Here is a 14,339-nt window from a genome sequence, read left to right on the forward strand (position 1 = left end):
AATAATTTCGAAAGTTTCAAGTGTTCGTTGTAAATTCATTTCGCAAAATAATGACCTGTGGTACTGGATTTTTTTATATACATTTACTGAAATATGAGTTATGAATCATTAAATCTTGGATAATAAAGAGAAATATTGCTTCAAAACCTTGTATATAAATGATTTCAATTCTTAGATGTTATTTATTGTCTAAACAATATATGATGCATAAAACACAACTAGGAAACGATAAACAAATAGTATATTTTTATTACTTTAAAAATCTAAAATGCGTCCTTTTACGAATAAATTAATATTATGAATCTTAGCAGTTCCTATTTGCAACGTCAGCCAATCAGACTTACATATTTTCGAGGCACGTAATGAATATTTATGAGCCATCCCTCAGCCTAGTAGGGTCTACGCACCACGGTACCTGATGCATTTGCAAGAGCCGTGCCTTCAGCCTAGTAGGGTTTGTAAATGGCCGTACTGCTTCCTCAGGTAAATGAAATCGGTGCTGTGACACACACAGTAAACAACGAGACAGCATAAGAACGGCTTGTGTTTTATGTACAGCTGCTTTCAAACGACTCAGGGTTACTTCATAAAGGTAATGTGATGGTTTTATATAGTTTTATGATCTCGGAATCGGAAATGCGTGAAGTTAACTTTGTTGCGTGATGCCGCATTGTATCAGTACAAGTGTTGTAACTTACTTGAGCATAGTTGGTGTTTTGATGCGATTATAAACTAATGGTTATGTAATGTGTTTTAAATTTAACAACTAGTTAGAGTTTAAATAAATGTGATTACATAAAGAAATAGTTTACGATAAATATTGCAATTTGATAAAAGCTTGTAAACACACATGTTGGGTCTGGATACAAAGGGTTGCTGCTTTTAAATCAACAAATGTAAATGTATTACATGTAAAATGGTCTCTACGCTGTATAGGAAGTAATCTGTCATTGTTTACAGTATACATGTAATGCTGTTTTTCACAGACGTATTGAAAAAGTGTTCCCATCAGTTAAAAGTTAAAAATGCATGGGAAATCTCAGTTACCATCACCCTATTTTTATGTACTGTGTGGTTCAAAGTACACATATAGAAGATATCATACTGTATAATAATAGTAATCATTAAGGATCATGATTTATTTGAATCTGCCATGGTTTTACCATCTGATATCATTACAGCAGCATGGTCATACAGTCTGTTTTGTAAGGGCGGGACCATTCATCTCCTTATGTTTCACATTTCCTCATTGAAAAAAGATGTGATTAGACTGTTGTTGTGTTTAAAAACTAGATAAAAAGCAATCGTTTTCTTAAACTGCTCATTATGTTTTGTTCAAGAATTGTTGTGCTTTAGTGCCCTGCAAATGCATGGAAGCTGCACAAGCCTGTTTCCTGAGATAAAACACCTACCGGGTGTTGCACAAACTTGTAAAGTTGAAAATGACGTAGACAAGCAGTAGCATTGGGTAACTTCATGCTGCAAGGCGAAACCATATACTTATATATCCTTGTGAGTTTATGTTTTCAATAGAAGTGCTCTTTGTCGATTTTTTTTGTCTTTAAGGATTGTGATGCATTCATTGCATTCATCATAAAAATGTAATTTATTTATTGTGCTGAATCTGATCCTATACAGTGCACTTTGTACTTTTAAACTTATATGACAGTCTGTGCAGTTAACAGTGTTATTAAGATAACATCATACACTTGTTCGGGCTGACTTTGTGTTTTATGACATAATAGCACATATTTGTGTAAAACGTGCTTTGATACGGTGGAATGTGAAACTGAAACTGCATCTTGTAGTTTTTACAACAAGATGTAAATATTCAGCCTAGACTTTCCTGTCTGATCAGATTCATTTTTTAGACACCTAAACTCATTTAGCTGCTAGTGAACCTGAAGGGACTTTATTTAACAGCACCAGACCAAACAGTAAAAGACAATACAAAACTATTCAGCTTCAGGCAAAGCAAAGAGTTGCCACGAATGTTTGCATACATTTTTTGTTTTTTTGTTATATATATTGTGATATATAAGAATATTGGAAGCAATATTCAACGAAGTATGTAATATTGCAATGCATTTCTGTATTTAAATGCATGTTTCCTTGTCCATATGTGCAATGTATGATGCAAAATTTAAATTTATTAAGTTAACATTTACCACACTAGTTTTAATATGTAATTTAAATACGGTTGTTAATGCTTTAAGTTTCGAAATTAAAATGGAAATGTAATAACCAAACTGATTAGATAGGTGATTCTCACAAAATCCAGATTTAGAAGGTGTCCAGCGTTAGAATTTTTAAAAAGCCCTTGAAGCCAATTTTTTTGCACATATAAGATTAAGGTCTGAACTTACTATAACTATTATTTTTAGAGGATTTAAAAAATATTTCCTATAAAATTATTTACATTTTTAGAAATATATATTTTTTTAATTATCATTACCGCAACATGATATTATATTAAATATATGCATTTACAAACTCATGTTTCAGTAATGAGAACCAAAAAGTTGTCTAGGTACTACGACAAACAAAATTTCAACTTTTATCTGGAGAGAAACAATAAGAACTGCTAACCTGGTAGCCATCTTGAGTTTCACAGTCAATTATGTCCCTTTCAACAAATTTTGTTTTGAAACTTTTTTTAAACAATGATTGAAAATTGTTGCGGAGGATGAGAAAATTTATCTTGGACACATTTAAATTCCTTATTATTGTCTCTACATTTACCAATGATCACCAAATACCACATGTTTCTTTCTTGTAAATGTTTATAGTTAAAGAACCCAAATCCAGTCATGGACACGTTGCGGTAATGAAAAATTTTCCCCTTAAATGTGGAAAAAAACAACAAAATTGGTTTGCATGATGTCATTTGAAATCATTTGCAAAATAGTACATGAAGAGATGTTTGTAACTGTATGCTTCTTATTTTGATACTCTTACTTTGCATTTATTTATTTTTTCATAAAAATGTTTCACGACACCTCATAAGTCTAATTTCGCGAGAATTACTCAGATGTGTTTTACATGGTCAAGCAAAAACTATAGCAAAATTATCATAAAAAAAAATGTCCCAAAATACAATCGGCCGAATAATTATGGTTGCCAACTTGCATCCCTACTCTGAATTAAATATTGCTACCAGTATTCTTCCATAAGCAAGTAAAATGTATCACATGTTGCATTTATAAAATATAATATTGTGCAGTCTTACATTTCAGGTAAAGTATTCACCTGTAATATTGTAATTCAGATTACAATAACGGCAATAAGATTAAGTTGTATTGTAATGAAACGATACACAGTACTATAAACCATGCACAACATCTGCTGCATAGTTTCTGTTTTCGGTTGTAATATGACCCTGGAAATATTCTTGACAGGTTTCGTGAGATTCACCCATGCGATGTTAGTTTTGACAGACAGTGAATCAGACTGTTGATAGATGTGATGATTGTGTTGGACCTTAAAATATCTGGATGTTAAGTTTAAACGCCTGACATCTGTTGCCCTTTATGTGCAAACAACAGCAGGACCAGCGTGCTGTCAGGTGGTTTATTTAAAGCAGTTTTAGCCAGCAGGCTACCGTTTGTTAATGCGAACAAGACGTTGTGTGTTTATTTCCAGGAAGTGTAAAAAGTTATTGAGTTAGTTTCATGCTGTGTGACCGGACAGATCCAGGAAGTACTGCAGCATTTATTTGAACTTTCTGTTGACACATAAGAGGCTGATTACAGGTTGCAAACATAAAGGGAAGCAAATGTCCTGCAGTCATGTCATGTGCTTTTGTGGTACTGTTGGTGAGGTCATACAGGAAGTTGTATCATCTCTGACAGATGCCCAATTTCCTTGATCACACTTTAACAAGGAATACACCTGCTGATGGTCGATAAAACAAGCAAAAAAACCTTGATTTGCATATTACATCCTGTTTGTGACAGTTTTGCTATTTAAGGAGGTTCACAACTTCACATGACTGTAACCATAAGGAAGTCTTAATTTTGCATTGCTTGATGCCTTTAATAGAGATTAGAAAAAATAGCAGCCAACAAATATATCATATGATGAGAATTATAGCTACGAGTCTTTATGATCTTATTAATACCATATGTGGTGTTATAAACCTCTGTGTTTACAGAAAGCACTGCTGTAACTGATCATCACGAGAACGCCGATGCTGCAAATATTCAGAAGCAAATATTCTGAAAATTAACAATATTCAGACCAAATTAACCCAAATTCAGTGTTTGTTGCTTATGGAGATTTGATTGTGATTGCTTATTAAATAATTTGTTAGAATCTGTTGTAAATATATAGTTTAGTCCAACTGCAGTCACATTATGGGCCCTATCTTGCACCCAGCGCAATTGACTTTGTCAGTGACGCATGTATCATTCGTATTTTGCGCCGGCGCACAGCGGGGTTTTTCCCTCCACAGATGCACGTCAGCAAACTAGGGAATGAACTTGCGCTCCCTGGGCGGTTCAGCGCAAAAAGGAGGTGTGTTGCGGCGCAAACCATCTCTTATGCTATTTTGCAGTTTCAAAAAACAATTGCGCTACTAACCAAAAAAAACTAGTCTAAAGTCAGTGGCGCGTTGCGCGTGGTTCATTATGCTATTTTAAGGGCGCATGCTTGACCATAATGTATAGCGTGCACAACGCGCATACACTTTGCTTATCTAATCTACACAGATGCAACAGTTATTTTTGCAAATCATAAATTGTTACACTTAAAAATATTAATACACGAGATAAGGGGAATCATAGTGGTGAGCATTGTGGTGATAGTTTTTATTTATTCTCATGCAAATAACGATTAAAATATTTTCATAACTTTGTTGTGTGGCTGTATTACGTTTATTTTATGTAAATAATAGTTAAAATGTTTTCATAAGAAACCTTAAAGGAATATTCCATTTTCTTAAAAGAAAAATCCAAATAATTTACTCACCACAATGTCATCCAAAATGTTGATGTCTTTCTTTGTTCAGTCAAGATGAAATTATGTTTTTTGAGGAAAACATTGCAGGATTTTTCTCATTTTAATGGACTTTAATAGACACCAACAATTAACACTTAATTCAACACTTAACAGTTTTTTTCAATGGACTTTCAAAGGACTATAAACGATCCCAAACGAGGCATAAGGGTCTTATCTAGCAAAACGATTGTCATTTTTGACAAGAAAAATAACAAATATACACTTTTAAAGCACAACCTTTCGTTTAGGTCCGGTCCAGCGCGACCTAACGTAAATGCGTAGTGACGTAGGGAGGTCACGTGTTACATATATAAAACGCACATTTGCGGACCATTTTAAACAATAAACTGACACAAAGACATTAATTAGTATCAGTTGACATACAACAACGTAGGAACGGTCCTCTTTCACCACATTTGTAATTACTGGGGCGGAGTTTCGCGTTCGTCCTCTGTGACCTCTTGACGTCATGACGTATTGCGTCGGGTCACGCTAGCGCATGACGACCGGATCTTAACGAGAAGTTGTGCTTTAAAAGTGGATATTTGTTATTTTTATTGTCAAAAAGGACAATCGTTTTGCTAGATAAGACCCTTATGCCTCGTTTGGGATCGTTTAGAGTCCTTTGAAACTCCGTTGAAAAAACTGTTAAGTGTTGAGTTAAGTGTTAAGTGGTGGTGTCCATTAAAGTCCATTAAAATGAGAAAAATCCTGCAATGTTTTCCTCAAAAAACATAATTTCTTCTTGACTGATCAAAGAAAGACATCAACATTTTGGATGACATGGTGGTGAGTAAATTATCTGGATTTTTCTTTTAAGAAAATGGAATATTCCTTTAATGTATATGAACTTGATTTGTAAGAGTACTTTGGGGTTGGACCTTGCTTGCGTTTCTTGGGTCCGATTTCAAAGCCCCCAAACCCTTTCAGCGGTGAGGGTGGACGCAGCGATGTCCTCTGCTGGCGTCAAGTCCTGAGGCAGATCCACCTCCCGTTACACGGCGTGCCCGATTTATGCTGGCAAGTGTGGGATTCCCCCGTACAAGGACGTCGGTCTCCTCGGCTGTGAACCGCTCCTGGCGTGCGCCTGGTAAATCCGTCATAATTATAGCAACCCGCCATGGAACTTGCGCCCTTGCGTTTAAAGGGAATGTTGGCTAGCGTTCTGATTGGTTTATTTGACGTTACGCCCAAACCACACCTATGAATAATGAACCTACTTCAGACCAACCCCTTATTGATTTGCGCCCGGCGCAAGAGTTATTTCTCACGCCGGGAAAATAGCAACAGCGCCCAAGATCCGCCCACAAACTCACTTGCGCGTTGCGCTTCGCACTTGCGTTTCAGATCGTTAAAATAGAGCCCTATATGTCACTCTGGACCACATAACCAGTCGTGAGGGTCAAGTTTAAAATATATGGAGAGAATAAATAAGCTTTCAATTGATGTATGGTTTGTTAGGATATTGGCCGAGATGCAACTATTTGAAAACCTGGAATTTGAGGGTGCAAAAAGTTGAGAAATCGCCTTTAAAGTTCTTACCCACACATATTACTAATGAATAAATACATTTTTGATATATTTAAGGTAGGAAATTAAAAAAACACAATCTTTACATAAAGAGCACCTATTTCATTGCTAAAAACAGCGTTATTTTGTATATTTGATATAATAAAATCTGTTCGCATGGTTTATGGTTAAAAACACATTATTTTCCAAATACTGTACATTTTTGTAGCTCCAGATTTCACTCTTTCCTGAAACGCACTGATTTAAAAAGCTCTGGGTCTCTGATTGGCCAGCTAATCTGTACGTTGTGATTGGCCTGAATACCTCTGACGTCAACCGGAAATGTGACGCTCCTTACCATGTTTGAAAGATTTGCTCACAATGCAATGCTGAAAGGAGTTAAGTTACAGGCTGTGAGTCCGAAGCGGGAGGAATAATGATTATGTCGGTCTTGTCTACATCACCAATCCCAGGAAGTAAACTGTTGCCTACAATCCGTGTGTTTGTTGTAGTCTATGAACAGAGATTTACGTTTGAGATGATAACTCGTGTCATTGTTTACTTTAGTGTTTGTGCCTTTTGCATATCGTTAACATGTACTAATACACGGCTACTACACAACAAAGGAAATTGAAAATTGTGAATTGGACCATTGGTGCTCTTTAATATCCTAATGATTTTTGGCATAACAAATTGATCATTTTGACCCATACTATGTATTGTTGGCTATTTACTACAAATATACCCATGTGACTTATGACTACAGGGCTCAAGATTAAGGCCTGCCCGGTAGGGCTGTCATTTTTGAGAAAAATCTAATTCGAACGGATATTGAATATCATGCAATGTATCCGAATATATTCGAATATCTATGTGCCCCTCACGCGCATAAAAAAAAACTCTTCAATGGAGATTCAATCACAAATTTATTAACAGTAACAGTCATAAACAGGACTGTCTGGATTACTTTTTTTACTTAATGTTTGAAACAGTAGGTTATTAACTTATGAATAACAACTTGTATGAAAAAAACCATTCAGAACAGGTACAAACAATAACGTGTCAACTTAAACAGCAGCAGACATAAGGCATATAGCAAGCCCAAACGGACGCGCGACAGTCAGCACATGATCATTTCAAATCCGTTTACAAGACTAATGCTCTTGTTATGTTTAATATATTAACACAAGCTTTTTATTCTGCTATAATATTAAACATTATAAACAATATGTCATTTTATATACAAACTATAATTATATCTTGACATGCACATTAGGTTCAGGTTGGTCCAATTTAAACTCCTCTCTTGCACACAGTGGCCGTCTCACTCTCAGCCTCCTTCTTATTACGAGGTGTTACTGTAAAAAATGCGCTACCCATGGCATTTTAAAAACCGGATGGTTTATTTATAGTTCGAATACGGATATTTCACGTCATGTTCGAATGCATATTTGAATATCGAATAAAAAGTGACAGCCCTACTGCCCGGCGGCCCGGGGCTAGCGTGAGTGACGCCCGGGCTAGTAAACAGTATTGTCACTTGCCTGATCGGGCCAGTGGTTTGCCCTCAGTCACTAAAATTTCATTTCTGCCTGTGGCCCTATGTCTGTATATATTGTAACCAAAATTATGTAACATCTTGGAAGCAGATATTTACTTGCATTGTAAAACATGAAAAAAGAAACAATGCAATGTTTTGCACAGTTTGCCATCATTTTTCATTGGAACATGTCTGTTGTATATGTATACAATTAAATTTGACTTTTGAATAGTTATTTTTAAATATGTGACAGACACAGATTTTTTTATTTTTTTTAAGTGGGCCCGGTGAAAATTTTTGCAGGGCAAGTGAAAACCTGAACTACTGGCCCGACCGTAGATAACCTTACAAGACGTAGATTATCTTAGTTCAAATTAGGGCTGTGATTCTCTTGCGTGTTTCATCAGTAAAGCCGGTTCCTTGATTAGTAGTAAAACGCCATCAGCTGCTTTTAGATGGAGCTGCATTTACTACACAGATCCGTAGTTCACAGAAAAGTTAGGCAAAACCGTGTTCATAATCGAGGAAAATCGACTCCGATAATCTGTGAAGTAAATGCCGCTCCATCTGAAAGAAGCTGATGATGGCGATTTACTTGTAACCACGGAACCGCCTTTACTGAACACACGCGCATGAGAATCGCAGGCGATTTTTTTGCAAAGCCCTAGTTCAAATCATAGCTAAAGCATATCAAAAACTACACTGACTGAACTAACGTTACTGTGTAAAATGTGTACTATATAATGTATAAAATGTTAACTACAGATCGGCTTCCAAACCTCCCAGTGATGATCCATGATTGCCGCCTCCCCTCGTCTTTAGGAAACCAAAACATTAGTTATTTTTAACAAGGTATTTATTCCAGAGTTCAGTTTAGCCACTAGTCAGACCATTAAACAAATGGAGAGCGGAAGTTACGTTCAAGTTTAGCACAAACAGAAGATACGTAAAAAAAACTGTAATAATAAGAAAGGAATTGAATTTGTAACTAATTCAAAAAGAACATTGAACATTATTAAAGGGGACAGAGAATGAAAAACGCTTAGGTTACTCACGTAACCCCGGTTCCCTGAAATAACGGGAACGAAGCATTGCGTCAGTTTGCTGACGCTATGGGGGAAACTCCTGTTTACTCCGTGATTGAAGCCTATTGGTTAACGTCTGTAGAAAATACAGACCAATGACGTTTGAGCCCGCGCGGGGGCGTGGCACACGTCCCTATATAAGCCGGTGAAATACGTCAAGAGCTCATTATTATTCGACTGAAGCGCGCAGCCGAATAACACTCGCTGCGTAGACGTTTGTAGCACGGCCAGCGACGCAATGCTTCGTTCCCGTTATTTCAGGGAACCGGGGTTACGTGAGTAACCTAAGCGTTCCCTTTCAATACGGTTCACTTCGCATTGCGTCAGTTTGCTGACGCTATGGGGGAACGTAATCCCATCCCGCCGTGCATACACAACGGACTGAGGTGCCCTTACCGGAGAGACACTGCATGTGGCCCTAACCCAGCATATACATAGCTCTAGCGAGCGCAAGTGTAAGCACCATATATGAGACAGTAATACGCATACAGTGAAGTTTCTAAACGCACCATGATGCATATACAATAGAGCACGAGACGGCGGGTTCCCTGAGCGCGCCGCGAGCTGTGCGTGAATTATTAATAGGTAGCCATGACGGTGAGCTAGCAACGCACCGTGAAGGCATACAGAAACGCAGTCGCGTGAATCATTAAGCCGATAAGACCTGTGCTTGTAAGGCAGGGACATCCAGGCTATAAAATCTGACAAACGTAGACGGCGAGGACCAGCCGGCCGCGTTACAAATGTCAACGATAGAAATCCCCGTAGACCAAGCCCAAGATGAAGCCATACCCCTCGTGGAGTGAGCTTTTAAACCAACTGGACAATGTTCATTCAGGGAGGCGTAAGCCAAAGCAATGGCTTCGACGATCCATTTAGATAGCCTCTGTTTAGTGAGCGGCATACCTAAGGAATGTTGCGCGAAGCTTACGAACAGCTGATCTGACTTGCGGTATGAGGCAGAACGGTCCGTGTATATTCTTAACGCTCTGACGGGGCAGAGCGTGTTCGGGGTTTGTTCGCCGTCCGCCGTCGGAAGGGCGAGAAGTGAAACCACCTGAACTCTAAATGGCGTGGTCAAAACTTTAGGAATGTATCCCGCTCTCGGTCTAAGGATCACTTTGCTATCGTTAGGACCGAATTCCAGACACGACGGGTCAATTGAAAACGCGTGTAAATCGCCCACTCGTTTAACCGATGCCAACGCCAGGAGGAGAGCGGTTTTAAACGAGAGAGCGCGCAGGTCAGCCTGTTCGAGGGGCTCGAAAGGGGGACCGCGCAGCGCTTTCAGGACCGTGGACAGATCCCAAGACGGGACCGTGTTAGGTCGCGGTGGGTTTAGTCTGCGAGCGCCTCTGAGGAATTTAATGATGAGATCATGTTTTCCCACGGTGCGACCGGCGATAAGGGCGTGATTCGCCGTTATCGCCGCCACATACACTTTAAGCGTCGAGGGCGCGCGACCGCTGTCCAGCACTTCCTGCAGAAAGGAGAGAATATGCTCCACTTCACAGGTGTTTGGGTTTAAGTCTTTCGTCGTGCACCAATCAGAAAAAATAGACCACTTTTGAGCGTAAAGGCGCCTGGTAGATGGGGCCCTAGCTTCAGTTAGAGTATTTAACACTCGTCCTGAAAGGCGTGATGGTTGCCGTTCAGAGACCAAACGTGTAGATTCCATAGCTCCGGCTGTGGATGCCATATCGTCCCTCTCGCCTGAGATAGGAGGTCTTTCCTCAGCGGTACTGGCCATGGTGCTGATGTTTTCAGCTGCCATAGGTCGGGGAGCCATGGTTGATTGTGCCAAAACGGGGCGACCAGAATTATCGCGCATTTCGTCTCTCTTATCCTCTGAAGGACCTGTGGTAACAGGGCCACCGGAGGAAAAGCATACAGAAGACACGCCGGCCATGCTTGCGACAGGGCATCGTGATGTCTCGAGAAGAAGATCGGGCAATGCGCGTTCTCGTCTGATGCAAACAGATCGATCTCCGCCCGGCCGAAGACGGTCCATATTCTCTCGACCGTCTGAGGATGCAGTCTCCATTCTCCCGGCGGCGGACCGTTGCGCGAGAGAATGTCTGCACCCGTATTGGCTACACCCGGTACGTGAGTCGCTTTTAACGAACGTACGTTCGCGTGAGCCCATAATAAAAGCCGTTTCGCCAGCCTGGATAGGGAGCGAGATCTCAGCCCTCCTTGGTGGTTTATGAACGAAACCACCGTCATACTGTCCGACCGCACTAGAACGTGTTGATGTTGGAGTTTCGGTCGAAAGTGTCGTAGCGCCAAGATAACCGCCCACATCTCGAGGTGGTTGATATGTAGCTGAGATAACTGGTTGTTCCACGCACCGAAGGCGAGCTCGCCGTCGCAGTGAGCGCCCCAACCCGTCGCAGACGCATCCGTAGTCACCACTTTCCTCCTGCTCACGGAGCCGAGCTCCGTGCCCGAGAGGAAAAGGTGAGGGGATGTCCATATCGAAAGCGCTTTCACGCAGCTGTACGTGATTTTGATTAATAAGCGGCCCGACAACCAAGCACGGGGCGGAACTTTCGCTTTCAACCAAAACTGAAGCGGCCTCATGAACAGCATTCCCAACGGTATTAGTGGGGATGCTGCTGCCATCAGACCCAACATTTTTTGGAATCGTTTGAGAGGGAGATGTGAACCCGCTTTGAACGATGCCGCCTCGCGTCTGACCGTGAGCGCGCGTTCCTGTGTAAGCCATGCCCGCATCTTTAATGAGTCGAGCGTCGTGCCTAAGAACGCGATTCGCTGCGTGGGGGTGAGCAAACTCTTCTGGAGGTTGATTTTGAACCCCAAATTCTCCAAATGCTGGAGTACAACGGTCTTGTGCGCAGTAATTTCCCTCTCTGACTGTGCTAGAATAAGCCAATCGTCGAGGTAATTCAATATGCGGATGCCGCTCTGTCTGAGAGGGGCGAGAGCCGCATCCGCACATTTGGTAAATGTGCGTGGTGCCAGAGATAATCCGAAGGGCAGAACTTTGTACTGGTATGCTGTCTCGTCGAGCGCGAATCTTAGGAACGGCCTGTGACGTGGCGCTATCGGAATGTGAAAGTAAGCGTCTTTCAGATCCACTGATATGAACCAATCGCCCGGTCGAATTAACGCCATGATTCGTCTGGCTGTAAGCATTTTGAACGGCCGTTTGGCAAGAGCGCGATTCAAAACGCGTAGATCCAATATCGGTCTGAGGCCGCCGTCTTTCTTTGGAACGAGAAAATAACGACTGTAAAAGCCTGATTCGCTTTGATCCGCCGGGACCGTCTCTATCGCGTCTTTTAGTAATAAAGAACGCACCTCTTCCCTGAGGATCTGCATACGATCGTCTGGGACAGTGGTGTAGAGAACGCCGCGAAACCGGGGTGGTCTCCGGGCGAATTGGAGTGAATAACCGTGTTGGATTACGTTTAGAATCCAGCCCGGCATACCGGGGGTGGATTGCCAAACGTGAAATTTGACGGCGAGCGTCGATATGCTTATGGACGTTAAGCCGTGTGTGTGTGTTTGTGTGTACAGAGGAGGAAATTTGCTCTTTTTGTGAAAAGGTAAAAATTTGTGTTTCGCTGTTACAGCGAGGGTGTGTCCAGCGCCCGAGGGGACTGAAACACGCAGAACTTTCGAGGGCGGGCCGGCCGAAGCGGGACCAGAGCCTCTTTTCCTCCTCAGACTCTCTTCAGGGAGGCGGCGCCGGCGTCGGGTCCAGCGTAATCCGAGGACGGGGACCGCGGCGTCGAGGCGGGCCAGTCGGTCGTGCAGGACGCTGGCGCTTGACCTCCGGTTCAGCTCTCTGCTGGGGCTGAGCTGGTGCTGGCTTAGGGCGTTGAGCTGGCGGCGGTTTTGGGCGGCCGGTCTCAGACGCTGAGGCAGATCGTTTAGGTAGAAAATGCCGCATAGCCTGCGACGATTTCTGTGCCTCAGTGAAGCGCTGGGTGAACCCCTCCACAGCGGAGCCGAAGAGCCCCGACGGTGACACGGGCGAGTCAAGAAGGGCAACCCGATCCGTGTCCTTTATCTCCGTCAAGTTCAGCCACAGATGTCTCTCCAGAACAACCAGGCTGGCCATGGCTCTTCCTACAGCCTGAGTGGCGACTTTAGTGGCGCGAAGGGCCAGATCAGTCGCGCTGCGCAGGTTCTGAAAGGTCGACGGGTCCGGACCTGTCTCGTCCATGTCACGGAGGAGCTTTGCCTGGTATACCTGCAGCACCGCCATCGTATGGAGAGCGGATGCAGCGTGGCCGTCAGCGGCGTAAGATTTTGACGCCAGGGTCGATGTCAGGCGACAGGGCTTTGATGGATGGTTCAACTTCGCCCTCCATCCGCCGGCTGAAGACGGGCAGAGATGGGCGGCGACAGTTTCCTCGAGCGGCGGCATCTTGGAGTAGCCGTGTTCGTCGGCGCCGTCCACTACGGAGAGGACGTGGGAGACGGCGCTCTGAGCTCGGGTGGAGTGGGGAGCACGCCAAGATTTGGTGAGCTCCTGGTGAACCTCAGGGAAAAACGGCGCCGGCCGTTGGCGGGACGATTGACGGCGCCCGGGCTGCAGAAACCACTCGTCCAACCGGCTGAGTTGAGGCTCTGACGGCGGGGACCACTTGATGTTGAGCTCCGCCGTAGCTTGCGTCAAGATGCGGATGAGCTCAGAGTCGTGAGGACGCGACTCGGTAGGTTCATCAGCGGCGGCTGCGTGGGCGTCGTCATCCGAAGCCGCCCAATCCTCTAACTCCTCAGAGGATGACATCACTTCCAAGTTGTCACCGGACCCAAAGGAAACCATGCCGCTAGCACTCGGCAGGGGGCGCAGGTCTTCATGGGCGAAGGTGACAGGGTGACGGCGGGGAGACAGAGCACGCGGGGGATGAGCCGGCGTGGACTCGGTCTCAGGGCGTCTTCCAGCTTCACGGCTCCGCTGCTGTTTAGGCGGGAGAGCACGGGAAGCCTTCCGTTTAAAGATCTCGAGGCGGGAGCGCAGCACCGCGATAGGAAGGAGCTCGCAGTGGGCGCAGCCCGCCTCGGCGAGTACGGCCTCGGCGTGGGCAGGACCCAGACAGATGACGCACTCCTTGTGGAAATCCTCCACAGGCAAAGGGGCTCGGCAGGAGCCGCAATGCCGAAGCGACATTATCTCAACGCGCTTCTGCTCTTTTAGATACTCTCTTTTAGGCTCACCGGAAAGCGGCAGG

The 14,339-nt window shown here is 43.1% G+C and overlaps 1 protein-coding gene across 3 annotated transcripts in view; it reads left to right on the forward strand.

The window, feature by feature from the left end:
- Positions 1 to 417: 417 nt before the first annotated feature.
- mical1 (microtubule associated monooxygenase, calponin and LIM domain containing 1) overlaps positions 418 to 14,339 on the forward strand; it is a 54,683-nt gene continuing 40,761 nt past the window's right edge. For 2 of the 3 annotated variants that reach the window (XM_065285213.2, XM_065285214.2), the window contains exon 1: positions 439 to 592. Coding sequence is in view for 1 of the 3 variants with exons in the window: in XM_065285212.2 (XP_065141284.1) it covers positions 419 to 483 (65 nt within the window). In the remaining 2 variants the exon portion in view is untranslated. Of the gene's footprint in view, positions 593 to 14,339 lie in introns of all 3 variants that reach the window. The other variant, XM_065285212.2, reaches the window with a different exon arrangement.

Source organism: Paramisgurnus dabryanus, chromosome 21 (assembly GCF_030506205.2).
Source record: "Paramisgurnus dabryanus chromosome 21, PD_genome_1.1, whole genome shotgun sequence".
NCBI classification, from domain to species: Eukaryota; Metazoa; Chordata; class Actinopteri; order Cypriniformes; family Cobitidae; genus Paramisgurnus; species Paramisgurnus dabryanus.